The sequence below is a fragment of the Ictidomys tridecemlineatus genome, chromosome 11 (genome assembly GCF_052094955.1).
Source record: "Ictidomys tridecemlineatus isolate mIctTri1 chromosome 11, mIctTri1.hap1, whole genome shotgun sequence".
Lineage (NCBI taxonomy): Eukaryota > Metazoa > Chordata > Mammalia > Rodentia > Sciuridae > Ictidomys > Ictidomys tridecemlineatus.
The window spans coordinates 107,451,365-107,473,387 of NC_135487.1; the positions used below are offsets into that span (position 1 = coordinate 107,451,365).

At 36.1% G+C, this 22,023-nt stretch overlaps 2 protein-coding genes across 2 annotated transcripts in view; both read right to left on the minus strand.

Moving 5' to 3' along the window:
- Positions 1–529: 529 nt before the first annotated feature.
- On the minus strand, positions 530–11,716 carry Nras (NRAS proto-oncogene, GTPase). The gene is made up of 7 exons (XM_005334905.4): positions 11,567–11,716; positions 10,955–11,082; positions 8,646–8,824; positions 5,569–5,728; positions 4,787–4,910; positions 4,157–4,199; positions 530–4,055 (listed from the first exon to the last, which is right to left on the minus strand). The coding sequence occupies exons 2-5, from the start codon at positions 11,063–11,065 to the stop codon at positions 4,791–4,793; spliced, it is 570 nt and encodes a 189-aa protein (XP_005334962.1). The 5' UTR covers positions 11,066–11,082; positions 11,567–11,716; the 3' UTR covers positions 530–4,055; positions 4,157–4,199; positions 4,787–4,790.
- A 107-nt stretch (positions 11,717–11,823) lies between these two features.
- Positions 11,824–22,023, minus strand: part of Csde1 (cold shock domain containing E1) — a 40,313-nt gene continuing 30,113 nt past the window's right edge. Inside the window, exons 13-20 of the mRNA XM_078027063.1 lie at positions 21,480–21,587; positions 20,607–20,779; positions 19,926–20,038; positions 18,774–18,893; positions 15,514–15,692; positions 14,396–14,559; positions 13,491–13,623; positions 11,824–13,130 (exon numbers count right to left, since the gene is read on the minus strand). Coding sequence (XP_077883189.1) covers positions 13,083–13,130; positions 13,491–13,623; positions 14,396–14,559; positions 15,514–15,692; positions 18,774–18,893; positions 19,926–20,038; positions 20,607–20,779; positions 21,480–21,587 — 1,038 coding nt within the window. The 3' untranslated portion in view covers positions 11,824–13,082. The remainder of the gene's footprint in view (positions 13,131–13,490; positions 13,624–14,395; positions 14,560–15,513; positions 15,693–18,773; positions 18,894–19,925; positions 20,039–20,606; positions 20,780–21,479; positions 21,588–22,023) is intronic.

Below are 22,023 nucleotides of genomic sequence, written 5' to 3' on the forward strand. Positions count from 1 at the left end.
TTATATTTCTACCTTATGTATATTTTCCTATACATACACATCTGTGGTAATTTATTAATTAGGCACAGTAAGAGATTTAAATGAATAATCACTAACAATACATAAGCATCACTACTCTTGTACTTTGGGACCAATAGCAGATAAAGGGTTACTTTAATTAACTACTGTGATATCTTCATAGATGATCTGATATCAGAGACAGATAATAATTGACTTTAGAGCAGGTAGTATATAGAGTGTGGAAACACTGGACAAAGGAATGATTCACATTCTGGTTGGGATGGATTGGATAGTGTGAGATTTCACTGTGTATTCAGGAGAGGGTGTCATTTAAAACTTAGGAATTGTTTCTGGAATTTTCCATTTGATATTTTAGGACTCTGGAGTAACTAAAACCACAGAAAGTGAAATAAAATGAAGAATTCAACTCTTCTAATACTGTCCAAATGTCACATCCAAAAGTCTAAAATTAATATTAGCTTTCTATAAAGACACGTCAGTAGGAAAAAAGAAATAATGACAAAGCAAAGAACTTCCAGTTTTTATTTTTTAAACATTATTTAACAAGAAAAATATTCAACCAAATTTTAAAAAATTAGGATGGATTAATTTACAATAAAATAATCAACTTAAAGTAGCCCTTTTATTTAGGGCCAAAGAGGCCAACAGTTCCCATTTAAACAGCAGAATTGCACAACTGATATTGTTACCTATATTTGATGGCACAGAAATAAAATGTCACACAAATTTAATTGGTACCCACCCTACACTCCAGAATGGAGTTCAAATACTTGCTTGTCAGGTCAATACTCAGACTTAAAAATCAGTAATATTTTGACATATATCTACAACTAATCTGATGAGAACACTTTAAAAATAATTCTTATAGAAAAAAGAACCTTAAAATAATTTCATGGCACATTAGACTGCTTAAAGAAACAGCAAAGATGAAAAAAAAAATATAAGAAATTTTAGTCCCTTCTTTACAGAAACTACCCAAATAAAAATATTTTCCCTAATTAGTTATCCTTGCTTCTTATAATTTATTAGCAGAGATAAATTATAAGAAGTAGAATGCACCAGTTTGGGGTTCTTGGTTGTAGCTGCCAGCTTAAGAGTGCATGACTGCAAATATAAAGCAAAATATGACTATGATCACGAAATTCTAGATTGGGAAAAACTCAAAATCAAAAGTTTTCCTTTATCCTTGCTTTCAAGTCATGAAAAAATTCACAGCAGTTTAAAGGATGATGAAAGACTAAACAGGGGGCTCACCAAAAAAAAAAAAAAAGAGAGAGAGATTAATTTTATCTATTACATTCCTAAAGAATAACTAAGTGTACTGTATTACCAAGTTAACATTCTATAGTAAGCTCCTGGAGCAGATACAGCATTTAACAGATTCATTTACAGATTAGGTATGGTAGCTTTAGGCAGAACATCTTATTTTCACACTCTCCAATGTGCAATCTTTAAAAACAAAACAAAACCATAATGGAATATGTAATTTATGACAGCTGGCCAGGCACTTAAATTGGGGAAAGTGACCTTGAGAATTTGAGGTAAAACAATTATTTTCAGCAATTACGTATTCTAAAAACTGTTTTATACTACACTAACTGAACTTTTCAGCTTTTAACTCTTAAGCATATCATTCTGTCGCGCCAAAATTCACACCGAAGTGCAACTTCTTAAGAAGCTATTAAAGAACATTTTCAAGTCTGAATTTTGGCCCCATTTCTGTACTTCTGTGCTTACAACATATCTAAGAAAACTATAGATACATACATACAAGGGCTAAGGCCACTACAGCCCAAAAGGAGTTAACTATTTTTCTCCCTAATTTGACATTAAATTTAAAAAACTCTTTAGGTTCACATTGCTATCACATATACACACACATAAGAGTTCAAGTGAGGTGGTAAGTCTCAATCTAGCCTCAGGAAAATGACAGAGCAAAAGGGGCAGACACAAAGCAGCAGAGTTTCATTTGTAGGTGACAACCCTACTGTGAATGCTCCTAGCATTAACACTAAGGAGCACAACTCTTGAATTTATTATAATCTGGGCATAGTATATATTTCTTCTACTGTTCTTGAACTCATTTCCGGATAATGTGGAGTTTGCTTAATAAATGAAAATTCATATTAGAAAACAAAAACCTCAGTAAATGTTCAGACATTAGAACATTAAATGTTCATTCTGGAATTAGGCCTTTATCAAAAGTTATGCAAATCTACTTTTCCTTAGAATTCCTGGGGCTGGCTATGTAGCTCATGGTTAGCATATGTGAGGCCCTGGGTTTGATCCCCATGCCACCAAAAAAGAAAGGAAAATTACCCAAGGCATTACCTATAAATGGAAATATCATTCCTCCGTATACTCCTAATAATTAATTATATTTCTATTCTTTCCTCAGCAATCTCAACCCAAAGGCTATTTTATGTTTTGAACAAATTCATCAGCTTTTTTTTTGTCTACTATGCAGACTAATTTATCACCATCTATTTAAAACCCCCCAGAGAATATTATAAATTAAAAACAATTTTTTGAGGCACCCTCATTCTCAAAAAATGAGAAAAAAATATTGGCTTAGTTTCCAAGTTGAAGAGGGGGGAGGTTGAAATATAAAAACTTCTAAGCTGAATCTCCTTAGAATACCAAACTTTTCTAGTCATGGTAGAGGATTCATGCTTATTAACCTCTTCTTTCCTTGCAGGGTTAACACAGGCATTCAACAGAACTACTGGCTGGAGTTACTGGTGCAGGGAGCAAATGTGGAATTTTTCTCTGCGTGATGCTACCTGGCTTGTTCAAGTTTAGAAACTGTGACCCCAGTCCATTAGCACCATGCTTTACTCAACTGAAATAATTAATCAAGCCCCTATTGCTGTGGGGTGAGGGGCAGAGAGTAGAGTGAGAAGGGGATTGAGGGCAGTTACATACATCACTAAGAGACTATGATATGCAGTGAAAATGTAATCTGTTAACATACTATATTTGAGGTTTGAAAGTCACTGATTATAGCTATAAAATAACATCACACCAAATTGTTATAATATATGAATAACTGCAAATGTAGAGCTTTCTGGTATGACCCAAATATGAATATAAATGGAAGTTCATTGAACATGATATTATCAATAAGCTAAAAGAAACAAATTACATACATTTATAGGTAGTAACCTACCAAAAAAGTGGAGACAAGATAAAAATTAAGTAAAATTATCCATAATTGCTTCCAGTTTCATTTTTCCCCAGGGAAAGCTCCAAAATAGGCTTCTGGAAAACGATCTTCACATACATAAACAATGGCATCTGCTATTGTATATTTTTTCCTTAAAGGTAGATGGGTCATAGATATTCATTTTCAGGTATAATGGTTTTTGACACATCTATTCCAGTGAAGTATTATAAAGAAAGTCTACAAATCACTTCTAGGAAAAAGGCACTTTGTTGTGAAAGGTGGATTTAATTTCATGAAAGTTGAGAAGACTAGGATCGACTCAAAAGTTAGCATTCGCTTTAGTATTTATGAATACAGTGCAGATGCCAGTTTATAGACTATAGTTGATAACATTACAAATAAACCAATCTGCAACATTAATTATATTCTTGGCAAAACATTAATTCATGACATTTCTCCAAAAGCTAAAATAGGTCCAAGTTCAAAGTAAAAAGAAACAAGAAAAAAAAAAAAATCACCAGCAGTTGCTACTTTAGTGCTCAAGGAACTGTTTTCAACAGAATTTCATGTCTAGTTTGGTTCTCTGTTTCAGAGCATGAATTGGCTTTCGATGAAAAACATGGGTGGTGGAGGTGTGTTTGTTTCTAAGGGGAGAACCCAGGGTGGAAAACTATTAGGGGAATAAAAAGAGATGCATTTCTCTGGTCAGACAACCAAGTGAGGAGGTAGTTATTCTGAGAAATTCTCAAGCAGAGACTGTTGTGTTCATCTACTGAGAGTTGGGGAAGTAGCAGGAGCTTCTCTGAGATGAAGAGAGCAACAAGGATACTTCTCCTCCAGGGAAGTCAGGACCAGGGTATCAGTGCAGCTGAAATAAAAATGGAATGTGGGTAAGTGGCACACACAGTACGAGAAAAACAAGTTTAGGAACTCATTGTGAATGAAAATACATTTCCAAACTTGTCCTACCTTGAAAGTGGCTCTTTTTTTGATGACAGAACTTTGTAAATAACTATTAAAAAAAAGAACACACACCATGTCATTTTCACTGAGTTTCTATACAGTGATTCTTCAAACTCCTGGCTTAAGAAGATGGTATATGTTTCTTCTAATTTCTAATATTATCAAAAATAGAAAGCTATCTGTATAATAATTACATGTTTTAAAAACAGGTTAAACTTCAGTCCTCTCAGGAGGGGTACCATCAGGAAAATATTTGATGGTTATAATTACACAGAAATTCTCAGTTAAATAACAACAGAGTCAGCCAGGCACTGTGGCGCATGCCTGTAAATCCAGTGACTTGGGAGGCTGAGGCAGGAGGATTTTAAGTTCAAAGCCAGCCTCAGCAACTTAGTGAGTGAGGCCCTAAACAACTTAGTGAGATGCTATCAGAAGATAAAAAAATAAAATAAAATAAAGGGCTGGGGATGTAGCTCAGTGGTAAAAGCACCATTGGGTTAAATTCTTAGTAACAAAAACAAAAGAATACCAAACAATAGAATCAGTAACACTAACACTCCTCCAAACTGCCTAATGCTAAAAAATAACATTTACAATTATGTCAAAGTTATATGTCAAATCAGATCACACACTCACCTTGTTACATCACCACACACGGCAACCCCATACAACCTTGAGTTCCATCATCACTGCTGTTGAGTTTTTTCATTCGGTACTGGCGTATTTCTCTTACCAGTGTGTAAAAAGCATCTTCAACACCCTATGGAAAGAAAGAAGAAAGAAAATCTAAGGACAGCTCAACTAACACAATGAAAGTTATAAGTTTTCTCATTTATACTTCTTTAAGAGGGATGTAAATTCCAATTACTGGGCTGAGGTTGTGACTCAGCAGTATAGCACTCGCCTAGCACATGTGAGATTCTCAGCACCACATAAAAATAGATAAATAAAAAGATACTGTGTCCAACCTACAACTAAAAAACATTAAAAAAAAATTCCAATTACCAATTTACAGGTGATAAAATAGGGACATCAAGTTTAGTACATTCACAGGCTGATATACAAATAGCATATTTTGTAAAAACAGATTCCAGCAAAGGAAAAAGGGTAACACTGAGACACACAGAAAACTACCAGATCTAATGATTCCATTCAGGAGGGCTTAAGCCCTAACAGTGATTGGTGCTGATGGGAAAAGGGCTAATGTTCATAAATATTTTAAATCAAGGGTCTTCATTAGAAATATGTGTGCCTGTTAATGCAGGAATAAAAATGCCATACTAGAACATTAGGTAAATTCATTTTGGGTTTAAACTGAAAATTAACAACAACAAAAGGATATAATTAGAAATCTAAAACAAGGAATGTGAATCACATCTTAACAAATTCTTGCAAAGATGCTCAAAGCCCTATCATACCTGTCTGGTCTTGGCTGAGGTTTCAATGAACGGAATTCCATAACTCTTGGCCAATTCATGGGCTTGTTTTGTGTCAACTGTTCTTGTTGGCAAATCACACTTGTTTCCTACCAGCACCATAGGTACATCGTCTGAGTCTTTTACGCGCTTAATCTGCTCCCTAAAACAGGGAATATGTCATAACAACGTAAGGAAAACAAACTTTCAAGAAGGAATAGAATGGTAAGGCAAAAGAGAAATTGGCAAGTTCTATTAGCTTCTAGTATTGAATTTCACATTTTTTTGACCACTTATACAAGACCTTGTATATCAAGGAGATTGGTTTAGACTTGGTGCGGTAGCCATAGGGAAGTTGTAAATCTAGTTCATATTCTAATAGAAATGGATGGCTGTTCTATGTGTATCCTGATGTACATCCTAGTTCAGCTCATGGATTCTCCAAAGACATTGACTCTGGATTAACTGTCACTAGAAATCATACTCTAGATTAAGGTTTGAAGTATAAAAAAATAAAGCTACTAAATTTTTTACATTCCCTGGGGAATGACAAGATTTAATGAATAGATAATCCACTTTGAAGACAGGAGGCACCCAAATCGTTTTCTCAAACAAATTTATAGTTTCAAATCTAAGATATGAATGAGAAAACACCAGACTGATCCTAATAAAGGGGTTGGGGGACTGAAGAAATCTGGAACTCCCAAAGATAGCAAGCACTCTCTTCAGTGACAATGCTAAGACCTACCACAGTTTGGAAGTTATTGCTCCAGATTCTCTCCACCAACACTGCCCAATAAAACTTTTTTGTGCTGTTGGAAATGGTCTATTTATATTGTTAAACATGGTAGTCACCAGTCATATGTAGCTATTGAGCACTTTATCTCATTTTCTAATGCAACCAAGAAGCTAATTTTCAAATTTTACTTCATTTTAACTTGAATATAAACTGCCACATTTTGCTGTGGCTACCATACTGCACCACTGCTCTAAATTCTAGCTTGAATTACAAAATCTTGTATCTAAACTGCATTCCACTGGCTGTCTGGAGAACTATTTATAGGTGTGATGGTAGTAGCTTATGTTAAGAGATATTACAGGACAACCTAAAGTACCTGGAACATGTCACTGTGTCAGGTTACTACTCTTCTTTACATTAAACCACACTCTTTCAAGATCAGAGCAATAATTTTTTCTGGTGTCAGTATAATTTTGCTTCTTCTGAGCAACTGATTTGTTTTCAGCAGATCCTGCATCTTTTAGCTTCTCTTTTCACAACAGCTGACAAATTTGTAGTCTAACTCTTCAAGGTCACTGGCTTCAAATACAGTTACAAAATAAGCTCATCCCTAACTCCTCTTTATTTTCGCTTTGCCTCCTTAAGCCCGTTTCATTAGTTTATCTTGCTATACAGGCATTTTTATAAGATGCTTTAAATACTCTTTTGACTAGGGCAGGGCACAGATAGAAAAATGTAAGGTAGAAGAAAATTCTAAGGAAAAAGAAAATGACTTCTAGAAATTCAATGAATATTTATTAGATGCTTGCCAAAAGTTGGGCACTTTTTAAGTGCAGTCATCCCTTGATATTCATGGGAAACTAGTTCCAGGATACACCCACAATTTATGCCAAAAATCTCATGATCATCTCTTATATAAAATGGTATAGTATTTGCATATAATCTATGTACATCTTTCATCTATACTTAAGTCATCTCTAAACTACTGATAAAAATACAATATAAATGCTATTGAAAATATTTGTTTATATTGTTTAGGAATGATAATATGACAACAAGTCTATAGATGTTCTGTACAGAAGCTATTTTTTCCAAGGTTGGTTGAATCTGAGGATGTGGAACATTCAGATACAGAGAGCTGAGGATACTAAGAGTACTTCCAGAGAAAAGGAAAATGGGAAGTAAAGAAGGTCTAGGAAAAAACCAAAACAAAACATTGAATTCAGTTGTGGATCAGTTTGCTTCTGAGAGCAAATATCTTCACAAATTGGGGAAAAAAAGCCAGGACTCAAAGCAGACCACTTACAAAGTATTTACCATGGGCCAAGTACTCTTCTAAGTGATTTACATACTTTTTTTGTGGGGGGTGGTGGGTACTGGGGATTGAACTCAGGGGCACTTTAACACTGAGCCACATCCCCGGCCCTATTTTGTATTTTATTTAGAGACAGGGTCTCACTGAGTCACTTAGCACCTTGCTTTTGCTGAGACTGGCTTTGAACTTGCGATCCCCTGCCTCAGCCTCCCAAGCCGCTTGGATTACAGGCATTCACCAGCCACGGTGCCCAGTGATTTACATACTCACGGTGCCCAGTGATTTACATACTTTTTAATTTGTTTAATCTTCACAACTTTAACAGGTAGATACCATTATCTCATTATAGATAAGAAAACAGGACACAAGATTCAGTAGTATGCCCCAAAGTCACACACTTAATAAATGATGAAGCTCAATTTCAACCTATTCAGAGTCCATATTCTTAACCACTATATTTTCTGCCTAAATATTGAGCTATGAAAAAGGAGCCCTGGATTTTTGGGCCTGGGTCTACTAACAGTGCAACTCCAAAAACCCAATAAACCACTTTCTGAATTCTTTAATTTTGTAAAATAAGAACGCTGCACTAGAAATTTTTATAATCCAATTTAGCTTTGAAATTTTATGGTTCTAGAGAGAAAGTCCATCTTTATGCTCCTTTGACTTTCTTCCATTTTTGATCTATACCCTATTTGTTTCTTCCTATCATTTTGTCTATTTCTTCCAAAAAGACACTTCTCTGAAATTCCTTTATGATCTCTACTTGAACTGTCTCATTTATGTATTGTCAAACAGTAGCAAGTCTCATTTATATATTACCAAACACTACAGTAACAGTATACTATACAGAATTCCAGTATTTCAGTAAAAACCTCAGAATCTTAATGTCAAACGACCTAAAACCAACTCTTCCCATAATTAAAAAGCTGTATCTTCCCTAAGTAAGGTATCCTCATTCTCCCACAAAACTTCAGAAGAACACACTTAAGATCATCCTTTCAGAAAAAATAATGTTCCTAGTACCTGTAGAGGTTAATATCTGCAAATGATTTGCTATTATTGATGGCAAATACACAGAGGAAGCCTTCGCCTGTCCTCATGTATTGGTCTCTCATGGCACTGTACTCCTCTTGTCCAGCTGTATCCAGTATGTCCAATAGACAGGTTTCACCATCTATTACCACCTGTTTTCGGTAAGAATCCTGGGAGTATGGAGGGTTGGGAGGCAGGGAGAGAGGGAAATTCAATTTTTATTGAAAACCACAGGGCATGCAATGTTACTGTCAAGGATAAATAAGCCAACTATTCAAAACCATTTCTGTTTATCTGAATTGTCCCTCAAACTGTTAATATATAATCACAAATGTATTAATGTCACCTTAGGAAAAAGCTCCAAATCTTAAACAGAAAACGAGGCCAGTCTGTTTCTAGAAAAGATAGAGAAAAAAGTGTATATATATCTATATATCTATATATCTGTGTATATATATACATATATAGTTTATATTTATATTTTATTACATATATTTACTTATAACTATATATATGTATGATGAAATATATAATACATCTATATATGTACACAGATGTAATATATAAGTATATGTACATAGATATAATATATAAATAAGTTCAAATGACAGCTCTATTGCAGTTAGGAAAACTACAGAGATTAAGTTCATTCATACTGTATTTTACTAAACTATGAACTAGATGGTTTTACTTGAGCTGTTTATTTTGCTTTTAAGATTTTAAACATAACTAACCTAGCCCTGGATAATGAATCATTTGTGTTATGACTAAATATACAAATACCTTTTGTTGCAGGGAGATTACAATACCACAAATGTTTTTCTCATCATAACAGACTGTACCTTTGGGAAATATTCCTGAATCAAATTCCTAGCTTCCAAACAAGGTACAATTAATTTCTCAGGAAGAAAGACATATATACATATAATCATATAAAAAAATACTTCTAGTGGGGTGTGGTAGTGCACACCTATGATCCCAGCTACTAGGGAGGTTGAGACAGGAGGACTGCAAATTTAAGGTCAGCCTCAGCAACTTAGTGAGACCCTGTCTCAAAATGAAGGGCTGGAGTATAGCTCAGTGGTAGAGCACTTGCCTAGCATGCACCAGGCTCTGGGTTCAGTCCTTATTACTGAAAAAGCAAAATGTGAAAAACTTCCAATTTGGCTTTATGGCAATATTTTGTGCTTCAATAATGTCACACTTGGAAGAACTATTCTATGGTACTGGGAACATTCTATATTGTTAAGTTTGAGTGGTGGTTACATGGGTGTATACAAATATAACCTGAGCTGCACACACGAGATTTATATATTTTATTTAAGAAAATTACCCCTCAATAAATAAAACTCTGGAAAACATTTCAATCAATTTTTAACAGTGAATATATCAGAATTAGTTTGCATTAAACATTCAGTAGCCAGCTGGCAGATGAGACCACGGCAGGATCATTTAGACATTTTTAAGTTGCAGAACTACAAAATTTTTCATTTAAAGAGTCTTAAATGTCACTTATTGAAGCCAATCTGTAACATGAACTCCCAAGATAACAAAAGAACCCTAAAGTACATATTAATAAGCGATGCTTTACCATTCACAAATAATTTAAACATTTATTTGATATTTCACAATATTCTTGTGTGGTAGGCAGGACAAAGTTCATGGCATTTTAATACATGCAGAAAATTAGGTTAAGAGATTTCCTCAATATCACAAAACTAAATAACCTTTAAACGGGGACTGCAATCCTAGGCACAGTGTCTCAAAATCTCAAGTTGTTTCTACTCCAATTCAAATTTCAGTAGCCTCTCCTAGCAAAGAAATGAGAATTGAAAAATATCCAGATCTGTGAATTCTTTATCTCCATCCTGTTTCTTCTACAAAATCAATCTATTTACCTGTGGTAAGCATTTCTATTTAATCCCCGGGACCCCCTCACTCCTATCACACACACTGTGAGACAGGTCTTGCTATGTAGCCCGCCCTGGCTGAGAGCCTGTGATACTCCTGTCTCAGCCTCCCAAGTGGCTGGGGCGGGCTATCATGCTTGGCTCCATGCGTTTCTATTTAACAGCTGCCATATACAAAGAAACTGAATAAATTCAACACTGAGAACTGATGTAAACTAAATTTTTAAAGAAAACCTTCAGCAGCTAATAAACTCAACAAAGTTTTACTTTATTGCATCACTGAATGCAGTATCTAAAATTACTTTTTGTTCTGATTTACTTACAAAGGATAAAGGAAATGGGTAAGGGGAAAACTGATTATTAGAGCTAGGGTCACTTGGTAGACCTCACCTCTATGGTGGGATCATATTCATCCACAAAATGGTTCTGGATTAGCTGAATTGTCAGTGCGCTTTTCCCAACACCACCTGCTCCAACCACCACCAGTTTGTACTCGGTCATTTCACACCAGCAAGAACCTGTGGGAAACCGGCAACTGAGATTAAGTGGAAAGCTAAATCTACAGTACTTCAAAGCTTCTAAAATCAACACTAACTAAAACAAGAGTTTGAAGTGTATTAGTTCCATACATGTTCCCCTCCACTTAACTTCACAAAGTGATTCAGGGACACAAAAATACTTGCAGATTAGTGTGGGCTTCGGATTTCTGGCTTCTTGCTACTCCCACCCGAGTCTAGTTTTCCACTGTGCTTGGGTTCCGCCCTTAGCTTAAGGTAAAGGAAACCCCCCCTTTCTACTGCTTGTGTACTTCTTCTCAGCCCTGGGGCGGTCTCTGGCCGCGACCCCTTCCCATCGTTTCCACAGAACGCCCCACGTAAGGCCCCAAAGGAGGAACCCCCGCCCAAGGCCTTTGTCTCCGGTTCCTTGATTCCGCTCCATACCGGGCATGCACGGGAAGCCTGTGTGCTCCAAAGCCCAACGCCCTGAACGTCAGAGGCCTACCTCAAGCTCCTCTGCCCCCGCTTCAGACGGATTTAGGACGTCCACCGGGAAAAATGCTGGAGACCCCGGAACCGCCATGAACAGCCCCCACCAGGGAGCGGCACTTCCGGCCCCGCCCGCTACGTAATCAGTATGCGCCTCGGGCGCCCAAGCCCCGCCCCAGCCACGTGGGCATGCGACCCAGGAGTCACGCGGCAGGCCGCACCCAGACCCGCCCCTCCCACGCAGGACGTTTCAATAATGAAAGCGCTAGGTGCTAGTGTCTCAAAAATCAGCAAAACTTTATTCGCTTCCATTCTTTCGCCATTAACAGAAAACTGGAGAAAGCAAAATGTTTTGTGTTTACAAAGATAAATGGCCTCTTTACCCAGAGATCAAAACCTCAAACGACAACGGGGAAGTTAAAAGCGCCCTCCCCCACATCCCCTGAGCTGACCCTTGTCATCTTAGACAAAGCCTTCAGTCCACTGGCCAGGGACCCTGAATATGGCCAATTTAAGATGAGGGCCAAGAAATCAGACCAATCCATTCCCGTGATATAAAGTTGAACAGAAGCTACACCAAGGGTCAAGTGCCTGTATTCCACAGGACACAGGAACCAGGCGGCTACTTATAAAAAAAACAAGATTCATTTCAGGCACAACTTTTTTATTTTTTTTTTTCTCGTTTTGTTTTTAAATCAGTAAAAGAAACTGGGTCCTAGAAGCTGCAGTGATCTAAGCAGCAGCAAGTTTGTGCATTCGTCCTTTTTTTTGTTTGTTTAAATATGTTCAAATTATCACACTGCTGGCACACTTCATTTGCACGAAATTCTGCACCATATATACTAATTGTAGTAAAGTTATTTGCCCCCCATCCCAGGAAAAAAAACTACTCTGGAAGATAATTTTCACTGAAATCTAACCAAACTTTGTTAAGTGGATTGTGACAAGATTATAAATGATATGAAAAATAACATTTTAACATTTGGCCATCAACTTAAGAAAATGGTTTGCCTATACAAATTTTTGTAATTTTTAAAAGGTAATATATCCTACCCTCATATGGTCCTCAGAATCAAAGCATAATGAACAGGAAAGAAAAGGAAAAGAATGCAACTGAGTGCTAAGGCAGAACATCTTGCCAGAAGTAATGAAGGTAGAGTATATACTAAATATCAAGTGCAGAATTTCATAGGGCCAACAAGATAACAGTCTGTATTTTTCACTTACACAGGCGAAGTGGATTTTGCAATTACCAGTTGCGTTAAATGCACCAAATAAAGCTCCTAAAATTGATACTATAAGGCGCCACCTTAAGTTTTCCAGGCTGCAACTGTGCATAATTTTAAAATGGTTTCTTAAATTTATTTATTTTTTTAAACATAACACGAGGAAGGTGTTAAAACTGGTGTAATAGCTCAATAGAATAAGTATTCCAGATTTTGGGAGGGATGAAGAGGGAGATATTCAGAACCCTTCACCAGAATCCCCCCAACTTGATCATAGTGGGTTAATGATGTGCTTTATGGATGTGGTTAGTCAATGACACCGGCTTGACGAATCTTTCTTTCTGCACCAAATCCCTGTGAAAAAATAAAAATTGCCATTAATAACTTTGGTGCACCAAAATAAGTACATTCACAACTTGTGCTACTTAAGTATTATTTTTAATCACTTTAACTATTACCAGTTCTTTATTAGAGGAGGAAAATCCATTTTTAAGTGCTCTTGACCATTATCCAAGCTATGTAGAAAGTATTAAGAAAAGCAAGAACTGTGCTTCTTGATTAGGGGCTAAACCAACATGTAGAGAATCCAAACTAGTTATAAGCAATACCGAAGCTTCTTGCTTCATTAAGTTCTCTAACTTATGTTGAAATAAGACTTCAAATAGTATGTTGGTCTGTCAGTTGTCCTCCCTCAAGCCTTTTGTGGAACCATACCATTGAGTTATCTGGTCCCCTTGGCTGACGAAGAACCATTAGGCGAGGAGCACTAGCATCATCCAGGGTGATGTTCTTCAAGCGATTGACCAACCGATCAGGTCGAGGAGCTGCAACCGCCTTGGGGCCCTCACTGTAAGGTGAAAACAATCAACACTTGGTAGGAAGAAAGTATTTGGAGGGGAGTGTGTTTCCTACTTAATTGCTTAAATGACTCACTTTTAATGGGGACTGTTGCCTCATCTAGAATGCTGGCAATACAAGACAGACCAGTTTGTGTGTGTGCATCCCCTCCCCCCATTCAAGTAGTTCCAACTATTTATGATCTGGAAGAATCATTTCAGTGATGGTCAATCCTACACTTGTTAGTTCCATAGATGCATAAAACAAACTAGTTGATGTAGAAAACCTTAGAAAAGTGAGATATGAACAAAAAGTTTTAGAGAATCCCAGTTCCTACAATGGTGAAAACATTGAGATTTAAAAGAAAAAAAAAAAAAAAGGAGAATCAGGATGAGAAAGATTTGAAAATTAGAATTTCAAGCACCATATATCCTGGAAATGTCCTGATGGAAGAAATAAGCAAATAAGCAGAATTCTTTAAGAACAAGGACTACATAAACTTTTTATATTTAACATCTGCCATATATAATGCTAGCATAGCATAATACTTAAGTGTTTCAACTGACCCAGGTTTATGAATGTTAAGTCCAAGCAATGAAAACTAGAGGAAAAGAAGATAATACTACAGGTAAAAAGCATGAATACATAACCAGAAATGGCAAAAGAGCAGGGAATAAAACCAGAATGGCAAAGTTAAAAAAAAAAAAGTGATAAAAGGATAGACAACAGAAATTATGAGAACCCTGGGTGATTACTAATCCAACTACAATAAAAAAACTCACCAGACTCGCCAAACATTACAGGCACTGCACTTGCCAGTGCGCTGATTAAGAATCACTGAGAACTCCACTTCATCTCCTGCCTGTAGCTCAATGCCATCTTGAACTTCTTTCACATGGAAAAAGAGCTTCTTGCTATCTCCTACTTCGTAGTTAATGAAGCCAAACTGGGGGGGGGGGCGGGTAAGAAGGGAAAAAAACTCACAATCACTGCCATTCTGAAATAAATCTTTGTCTGAAACAAAGGTTGCCTTGTTTCTTTATATATTATTATCAACTAATTTTTTGAATTAGTAAAATCACTAGGGAGTCCCTTACTTAAACCTATAACTCATTTTGATTCCTTCTAGATTTAATCAGTTAGGTTTATGGATATTAGCCACAAAAACTGTTATATTCACTGTACTGATGTTGAAAAATGTTTCCTCTAAGAATTCTAAGGGATGAACCAAAGATCTCAGTAATAGGACTAGTTTTGTTTCTCCTAAGCTTATTTATTTTTTGGTACTGGGGATTGAATCCACAGGTGCTTAACTGCTGAGCCACATTCAGAGCCCTTTTAATTTTTTGAGATAGGTTTAAGTTGCTTAGGGCCTAGTAAGGCCCTAAATTACTGAGGCTGGCCTCAAACTTGTGATCCTCCTGCCTCATCTTCACAAGGTGCCAGGATTATAGGTGTGTATCACCACACCCAACTCCCCTAAGCTTATTTCATAAATACTCTAAAACACAATTTCTTTGGGTGGTCTGCAAAAGAAGCTCAGAGCATTAACTGTACAAAAATCTCATAATTCTGGGGGATGAACTTGATTAACTTTATGTGCACGTATGAATATAGATATTGAACCCTATTATTATATATAAAATACTAAGAAGAAATAATTTTCAAAAACTCTTATAGCTCCTTTACTCTGGAACTCTTCAAGTTTACTTTCCGCAATATACAGTATTAGTTATGAATAATCACTCTTATTTTCTCTTTACTAATATAGTCACTTTCTTTTGATTTTCCTTCCTATTTTTATAAGCTACCCCGAATTAGTAAAAAGAAAATAAAATCAAATAAATGTCAAGGTTTTAGTTCAGAGGTTCAAATTCATATCCAGATATGCTGTACTTACCTGATCTTTCACACACTCTACTGTGGCCCTACGCAGGGGCGTGATGTTATAGGCCATAGTCTGTGCATTTTGGCCCAGGACACACAATTGGAACTTGACACTCTCCCCTTTCTGCAGGCAATCCCCTTTATTGGCCATTCCGACTATGCCAAATGGATACACCTCACCTTTCATATCCCCTATAGAGAAACAGGCACAAAGTCTAAAAGCTAATATTTTACAACAGTACTCTGCAATTCTTCTAAATATAGGTGCTGGAAAATGTGTCATGAGAAAGTTTACCTTTAAGCTTAAAAGGAACTCCAAATGTTAAATACTAAACGAAAACAAATGAGAACTTGATCACTTATTAGTACTTTACTAGCTAATGAACACTTTTAAAATGCATTCATGAACTTAAAAATATAACAAACATGAAATCTTATTAGCTGGATTTAAGCATTATTCTCTTCCAGTGTACAATATAAACCAAATAGACAAAATATTGCTGCCCCATACCCAATCAGAAAGTAAACCAGTTAGACATAGGCAAACAATGCAGAACAGAAAACCCTTCTCTAACATTCCACCTCCTAAGCTTATGAGACATCCTGTCTATCACAACTACCCAACAGTGCCGCTGTAGTGATATAGCAATCAAAGAAAATATGTAAACAAACGAATGCTATTTTTTTCAAGAAAACTACAAAAACATGCCATCTTTTTTCCCCTCCTTGAGTTCTGCCCTACAACAGTAAAAAATTTTCTAGAGGTTAGTGCAGGATACAGATAATAATTGAACCAATGAGTTTGGGTGCATATCAATTTAGCACCCAGAAAAATCCAATGAACTAATAAAGGAGAAGAGAAAAATAGGCAAAAAATGGAAGCTTTGGAACTGAAAACACTTTTTGGCGGGGGTAGGGGGGTGGGGGGAGTATTTGCTGAGGACTGAACTCGGTGGCATTCAACCACTGAGCTACATCCCCTGCCCTATTTTATATTTTACTTAGAGACAGGGTTCTCACTGAGTTGCTTATTAGCACCTCGCTTTTGATGAGGCTGGCTTGGAACTTGAGATCCTCCTGCCTCAGCCTCCTGAGATGCTGGGATGGAAACATTTTTATCATCCTGTTAACACACAGAAGTAAAGATTTAAAAAACAAAAATATGGGCTGGGGTTGTGGCTTAGTGGTAGAGCGCTCACCTAGAATGTGTGAGGCACTGGATTGGATCCTGAGCACCCCATAAAGAAATACACAAAATAAAGATATTGTGTCCATCTACAACTAAAGAAGAAATCTTAAAAAAAAACAAAAACAAAAAAACAACACCCAAAAAACCCCCCAAAACATGCAGGAACCCAAAATGTGAAGATAATTCTAGCAAATCAAGTCATACATAACAGTGATTACAGATTTAATTACCATTTTATTAAGCACTCATTTCTTTTTTGCAGTATTGAAGATCAAATCTAAGAACTCAATGGGGCTGGGGCTATGGCTCAGTGGTAGAGCGCGCTCACCCGCATGCATGAGGCACTGGGTTTGATCCTCAGCACATAAAAATAAAATAAAGGTACTGTGTCCATGTACAACTAAAAAAATACATTAAAAAAAAAAAAAAAAAAGGCTGGGGCTGTGAGACTCAGTGGCAAAGCGCTTGCCTTGCACATGTGAAGCACTAGGTTCGATCCTTGGCACCACACGAAAATAAATAAAATTAAAAACAAAAAAACACTTCAGCCTAAAACATGCTAGGCAAGCACCCTACACTGAGTAACATCGCTCGCCCCACAAGTATTCATACTGATTCACACCTAATCTTTATAAAATATTTTGAAGTTGAATACCCTCATTTTAAAGATGAAGAAACTGAATAAAGGAAGATTTAAGTGATTTGTTTAAGGTTATATAACTAGGACATGGTGTTCAATGTTGCCCAACTCCAAAGTCTTATATTGTGTGAGTTTTAGTTGTGTTCCTGAATAAAAAAGAGCTATCCTTACAAGTAAATGGGAAAATGTGATCTGTTTAGCCCTAGAAAATTCTAGGCTTAGAGATGTCCCATAATATCCTTGCACAGTTAGTGATGAAGAATAAATAGACTGGGAGATAAGCAGCTTTTAATTTCTTTTGCATCTCTTATGTAGGGGCAGGGGGAGAAGGGCAATTCAAAATTTTTCCCAAGTTAAAATTAGAGAGTAGCCCATACTCCCATGGTCTTTTTAGAGTATTGTGTCATCATAGCATTAGTTTAAAAGACTTTCTATAAAGTCAACTCATGTTTGGGGTGGGAAGTGTTCGTGAGGGGAGGGGGAGAAAGGAAGAGAAAGAAGGTTTTATGTAAAATAAAAATTCCTCAGGACTTCATGTGATAAAAAGTAACAGGTTATCAAGGGGTCATTTCTTTCTCCCAAAGACCTTTTCTTCCCCACTTTAGTTCTGACTTATAGATGATAAAAGGATTTATTTTTGGTTAAAATATCAAACCAATTCATCCACTCTAACCACTATGTATGTCTGCTGTCCTAGTCATCCAGTTTCTTCCTATTTCTGTTGCATTTATTTAATGCACGCAGCTCATACAAAGTTGGTCTTAACAGGTGGTGACAAAAGGCGATTATCAGAACTCAAGGAGTTCTTGAAAACAGAGGAAAAAAATGTAAAGGTAGAAAATGGTGAGAATCTTGGCCTAAAGATAAAAAGCAGAATTTTCATGGAACTCTAGCTATTAAAATACTTATAAAAAGTGAATAACAAGTGACTAGAGTGTTTGATCACCATTCAACATTAAATAATCTTTTTTTTTTTTACTGTGAAAATTTGTTCTCAGTCTCAAATAAGTCAGTTATTTAATCACAAATTGATCATGTGCTAACTTAGCAATCATTTGTTCATAATTTAAATCCAGGATGACCTCATTTCCAAGAGCATAAAATAAAAATCAAGCATGGGGTGAGGGAATGAGGAAGAGTTCCCTCTCCTGAGTTCATATTTTAAGAAAATTAAAAACAACTACGACAAATCCCATCTATTTTAAAATCCTGAAAACGTCCACCAGGACCCAGGAGGTTGATGTAGGAAAATTCTAGGTTCGAGGTCAGCTTGTGCAATTTATCAAGACCCTGTCTCACAATTAAAAAATAATAAAAAGGGGATGTAGTTCAGTGATAGAGCATCTTAGGTTCAATCTCCAACACACACACATATCAAAAATTAAAAAAAAGTGTTCACCAGAAGGTATGAAAATTTCATTCCATCTGATAGGAATATGCTTACCCTCATCCACGATCTCAATCATTCCTTGATACTCAATCTGTGTTGGATCAACACCTCTGAGGGGGCGAATGACTTTACCAGAATAGATAGTGGGATCAGCTTCTTCAGTAATGCCATTCACTACAAAATAAAAACAAATGCATGTACATGTTTCACTTGACAAAATTTTAATTCCACTCAAAAGTGGGGCCAAAAAAAAAAAAAAAAGGCAGAAACCAACCTAAATGTTAATGCAGGTGGGCTGTGTGCCTGCTATTCTTTAAGTAGTATGGCAAACCTAAAGCCAAGCTCTATTTCTAGAATAGATGCTTGACCTTCAATACTTCTAATCTGACTTTGCTAAATAAACTCAATTTAAGGAATTAACAAGTACTGGCATTTAAAATTTGGCTTTCTCCCCTTTTCAGATGACTAATATCACCTTTTTAGTGAGGGCTTTCCTGGTCTCTAATATGGGATACTACTTATATACTTTCTGATTTATCTTTAAATATGTTTTATTATCTTTCTAAACTTATTATATACAAATGTTTAACTCCTTGTCTGTCTGTGGTTTCCACCAAAAAATAAGCTCAATGAAGGCAGGGATTTGTCTGGTTTTCCCCTTTAGTATCCCCAGTGTCTAAACATTATATACGTAACATATTTATGGCACTGAAATTAATGGTCTCAGTTACCATTTTGGGGAGATTAGATGGAAAGTCAAAACTTAGTTTGCAGGTCTTTTAAAAGAGATCCCAGACAGAAGTGATTTTCATAATTTCCCATTATATTTCACATTTAGACTTTTTCTTCAAAAATAAGTCTTCTAAAAAGATTACCTCTCTGGGCTTGTAGGTTTTTAAAAAGAGACTTAATACAAATTAACTAAAATATCTAGAACATTGCTTCTCGAGCTTTGGTGTATACCAGAGTCACTTGAAAAACTTAATAAAAACAGATTGCCTATCCCCAGAATTACAGCAGGCCTGAAGTGAGGTCAGAAAATTTGCATTTCGAATGAGGATCCAAATTATATTACTGATCTGGGGACCACATGTGAGAATGACAGAGGTAGAACAACTAACTGGGTCATGTCTTTCTTTCCCACCCTATTCCCTTATCTTCCACCCAAAGCACATGCTGAAAACAGTATATGTCACAATTCATTACCTGAGTGAGTTTTGTTTACTTTTTCAGCACTGACTTTGTTGCCTTTGCCTTTGGACAAGCTGTATTCGACCATGTCCCCCAGCTCCAGGCTATCAACATCACCAGAGAACTCACTAAAGGGAAAAGAAAATGACATTTAAATAAGCCATTACCAGAAACATCAACAATAGCAAGTAGACTTTCTTCTATAAAACATTCATGGCATACTTACTTATGTTGAATACTTTTAAATACTATGAAGTGGGTACCATTAATCCCACCTTCCAGATAATAAAATCCCAAGAAGTTAATTCATTCATAAAAGTTACATAGATGGTTAAGTGACAGAGCCTGGATCCATATATGAATTCTCTGGTGCTGGTTCTAAGAGCCCACATTCTTAAACATTATGCTATACTGTATGTCAGATGTACAACTCTCTGCTACCAATATGTAAAACAAAATATTCTATCACTGGAGTAGAAAGGCTCTCCACTGTTCAAGAAGACACAGGTTTGTCCCTATCTTTTGGTCATATGTTCTCTATGTAGAAGTTAGTATATATCTTAAAAATATTGTGCCAAAATGGAATCTGAGATTCAAGAAATATAACCAACAATAAAAACAGCAGTCAATATTTAATATTTTACGGCTAAAGCAAGATAACAAATAAGCTATAAGTTCCTAAAAGACATTCATTACCTGTAATGGAAAAAGATTTCCTTATCATGATTGGCTGTTTCAATAAACCCAAAATTATCTTTCAGAGTTGCCACATAACCCAAGAGCCTCTTGTTGGAATTACGACCTAAAAGTCGCACACAAGTTGCAATCTGCTGTCCAGGCCTCTGTTTGTCACTAATACTAAATTCAACCTGTGAAAAATGAGCATGATCATTAATACTGTTCAATGTCAAGTTTCTTAACTCTGAAAATGAGACCTAAAAATCCTCCAGATCATGCTCCCCACTCCAGATATTCTTTGTAATTACTTGGATGAAATGAGTTTTCACAAACACTTCTATGTCTCATATCATTTTTCACCAAGGATTAAGTTTTATTGATCTTCAGATATATATTTCTTAGTCTTATTTTCTCTATGGGACTGCTATCCAAAACCCAGAGATAGGTATGAGAAAAAGATAAATGACATTGTAACATATTTGATATTTTATTTTGGTAATATTTCAAATGGATTTATGTGTACCTTCCCTAATGCTTAAAGAATTTTTGAGAATTCTCAAAAAGATTGAACAAAGAGCTTTCTAGACTGGGTATATTAATTGAATGAGTTGCTTTTACATATGAAGATAATCATGGGGCTGGGGTTGTAGTCAAGTGGTAGAGTGCCTACCTAGGCAGTGCGTGTGAGGCACTGAAAATAAATTAAAAAAAAAAAAAGTCCATCAACAACTAAAACAATATTTTAAAAAAGATAATCACATATTTAACTTTTTAAGCACAAAAAAATATTTTGGCAAAATTTTAAAGAAAAAAATTTAAAGAAACTATCCTTTAGGATCTATTATCAAGATGACAACCTTAAACCCTTCTCTCAAATAAAGATTATCTTGCCTTATCTCCTATTTGAGGAGAAGTAGATCCTTCCACATCCTTGGCTTGAAAAGCAATGGTCAGTTTCACCCCACAATCATCGTAAGCAATAATGCCATCCTCAGCCTCCTAAAAAGAAACAGGGTCAGAATACAATGAAAATATCCCCAAGAAAAAAAACAATAAAAATACAAAGCAGGTATTGTTTGGTAGCCTTAATCCTAGCTATTTGGTAGGCTAAGGTAAGCCAATTCCAAGTTCAAGGCCAGCCTCAGCAACTCAGCAAGACCTTAAACCAAAATAAAAAGAGCTCTTGATATAGCTCTGGAGTACAAGGTCCCTGGGTTTAATCCCCAGTCCAGGAAACCAACCAACCAACCAACCAACAATATAAGCAACTACAGTTGTTAAGAGATCCTTGAGCTAAAAGAATTGGCAGAGCCATAGAAACTTCTAATTGTACTGTTTTCTTTCTTTTTTTGGTATTGAGGATTTAACCCAGGGGTGGTTTACCACTGAGCTACATCCCCATTCTCTCTAATTTTGAGACAGAGTCTTGTTAAGT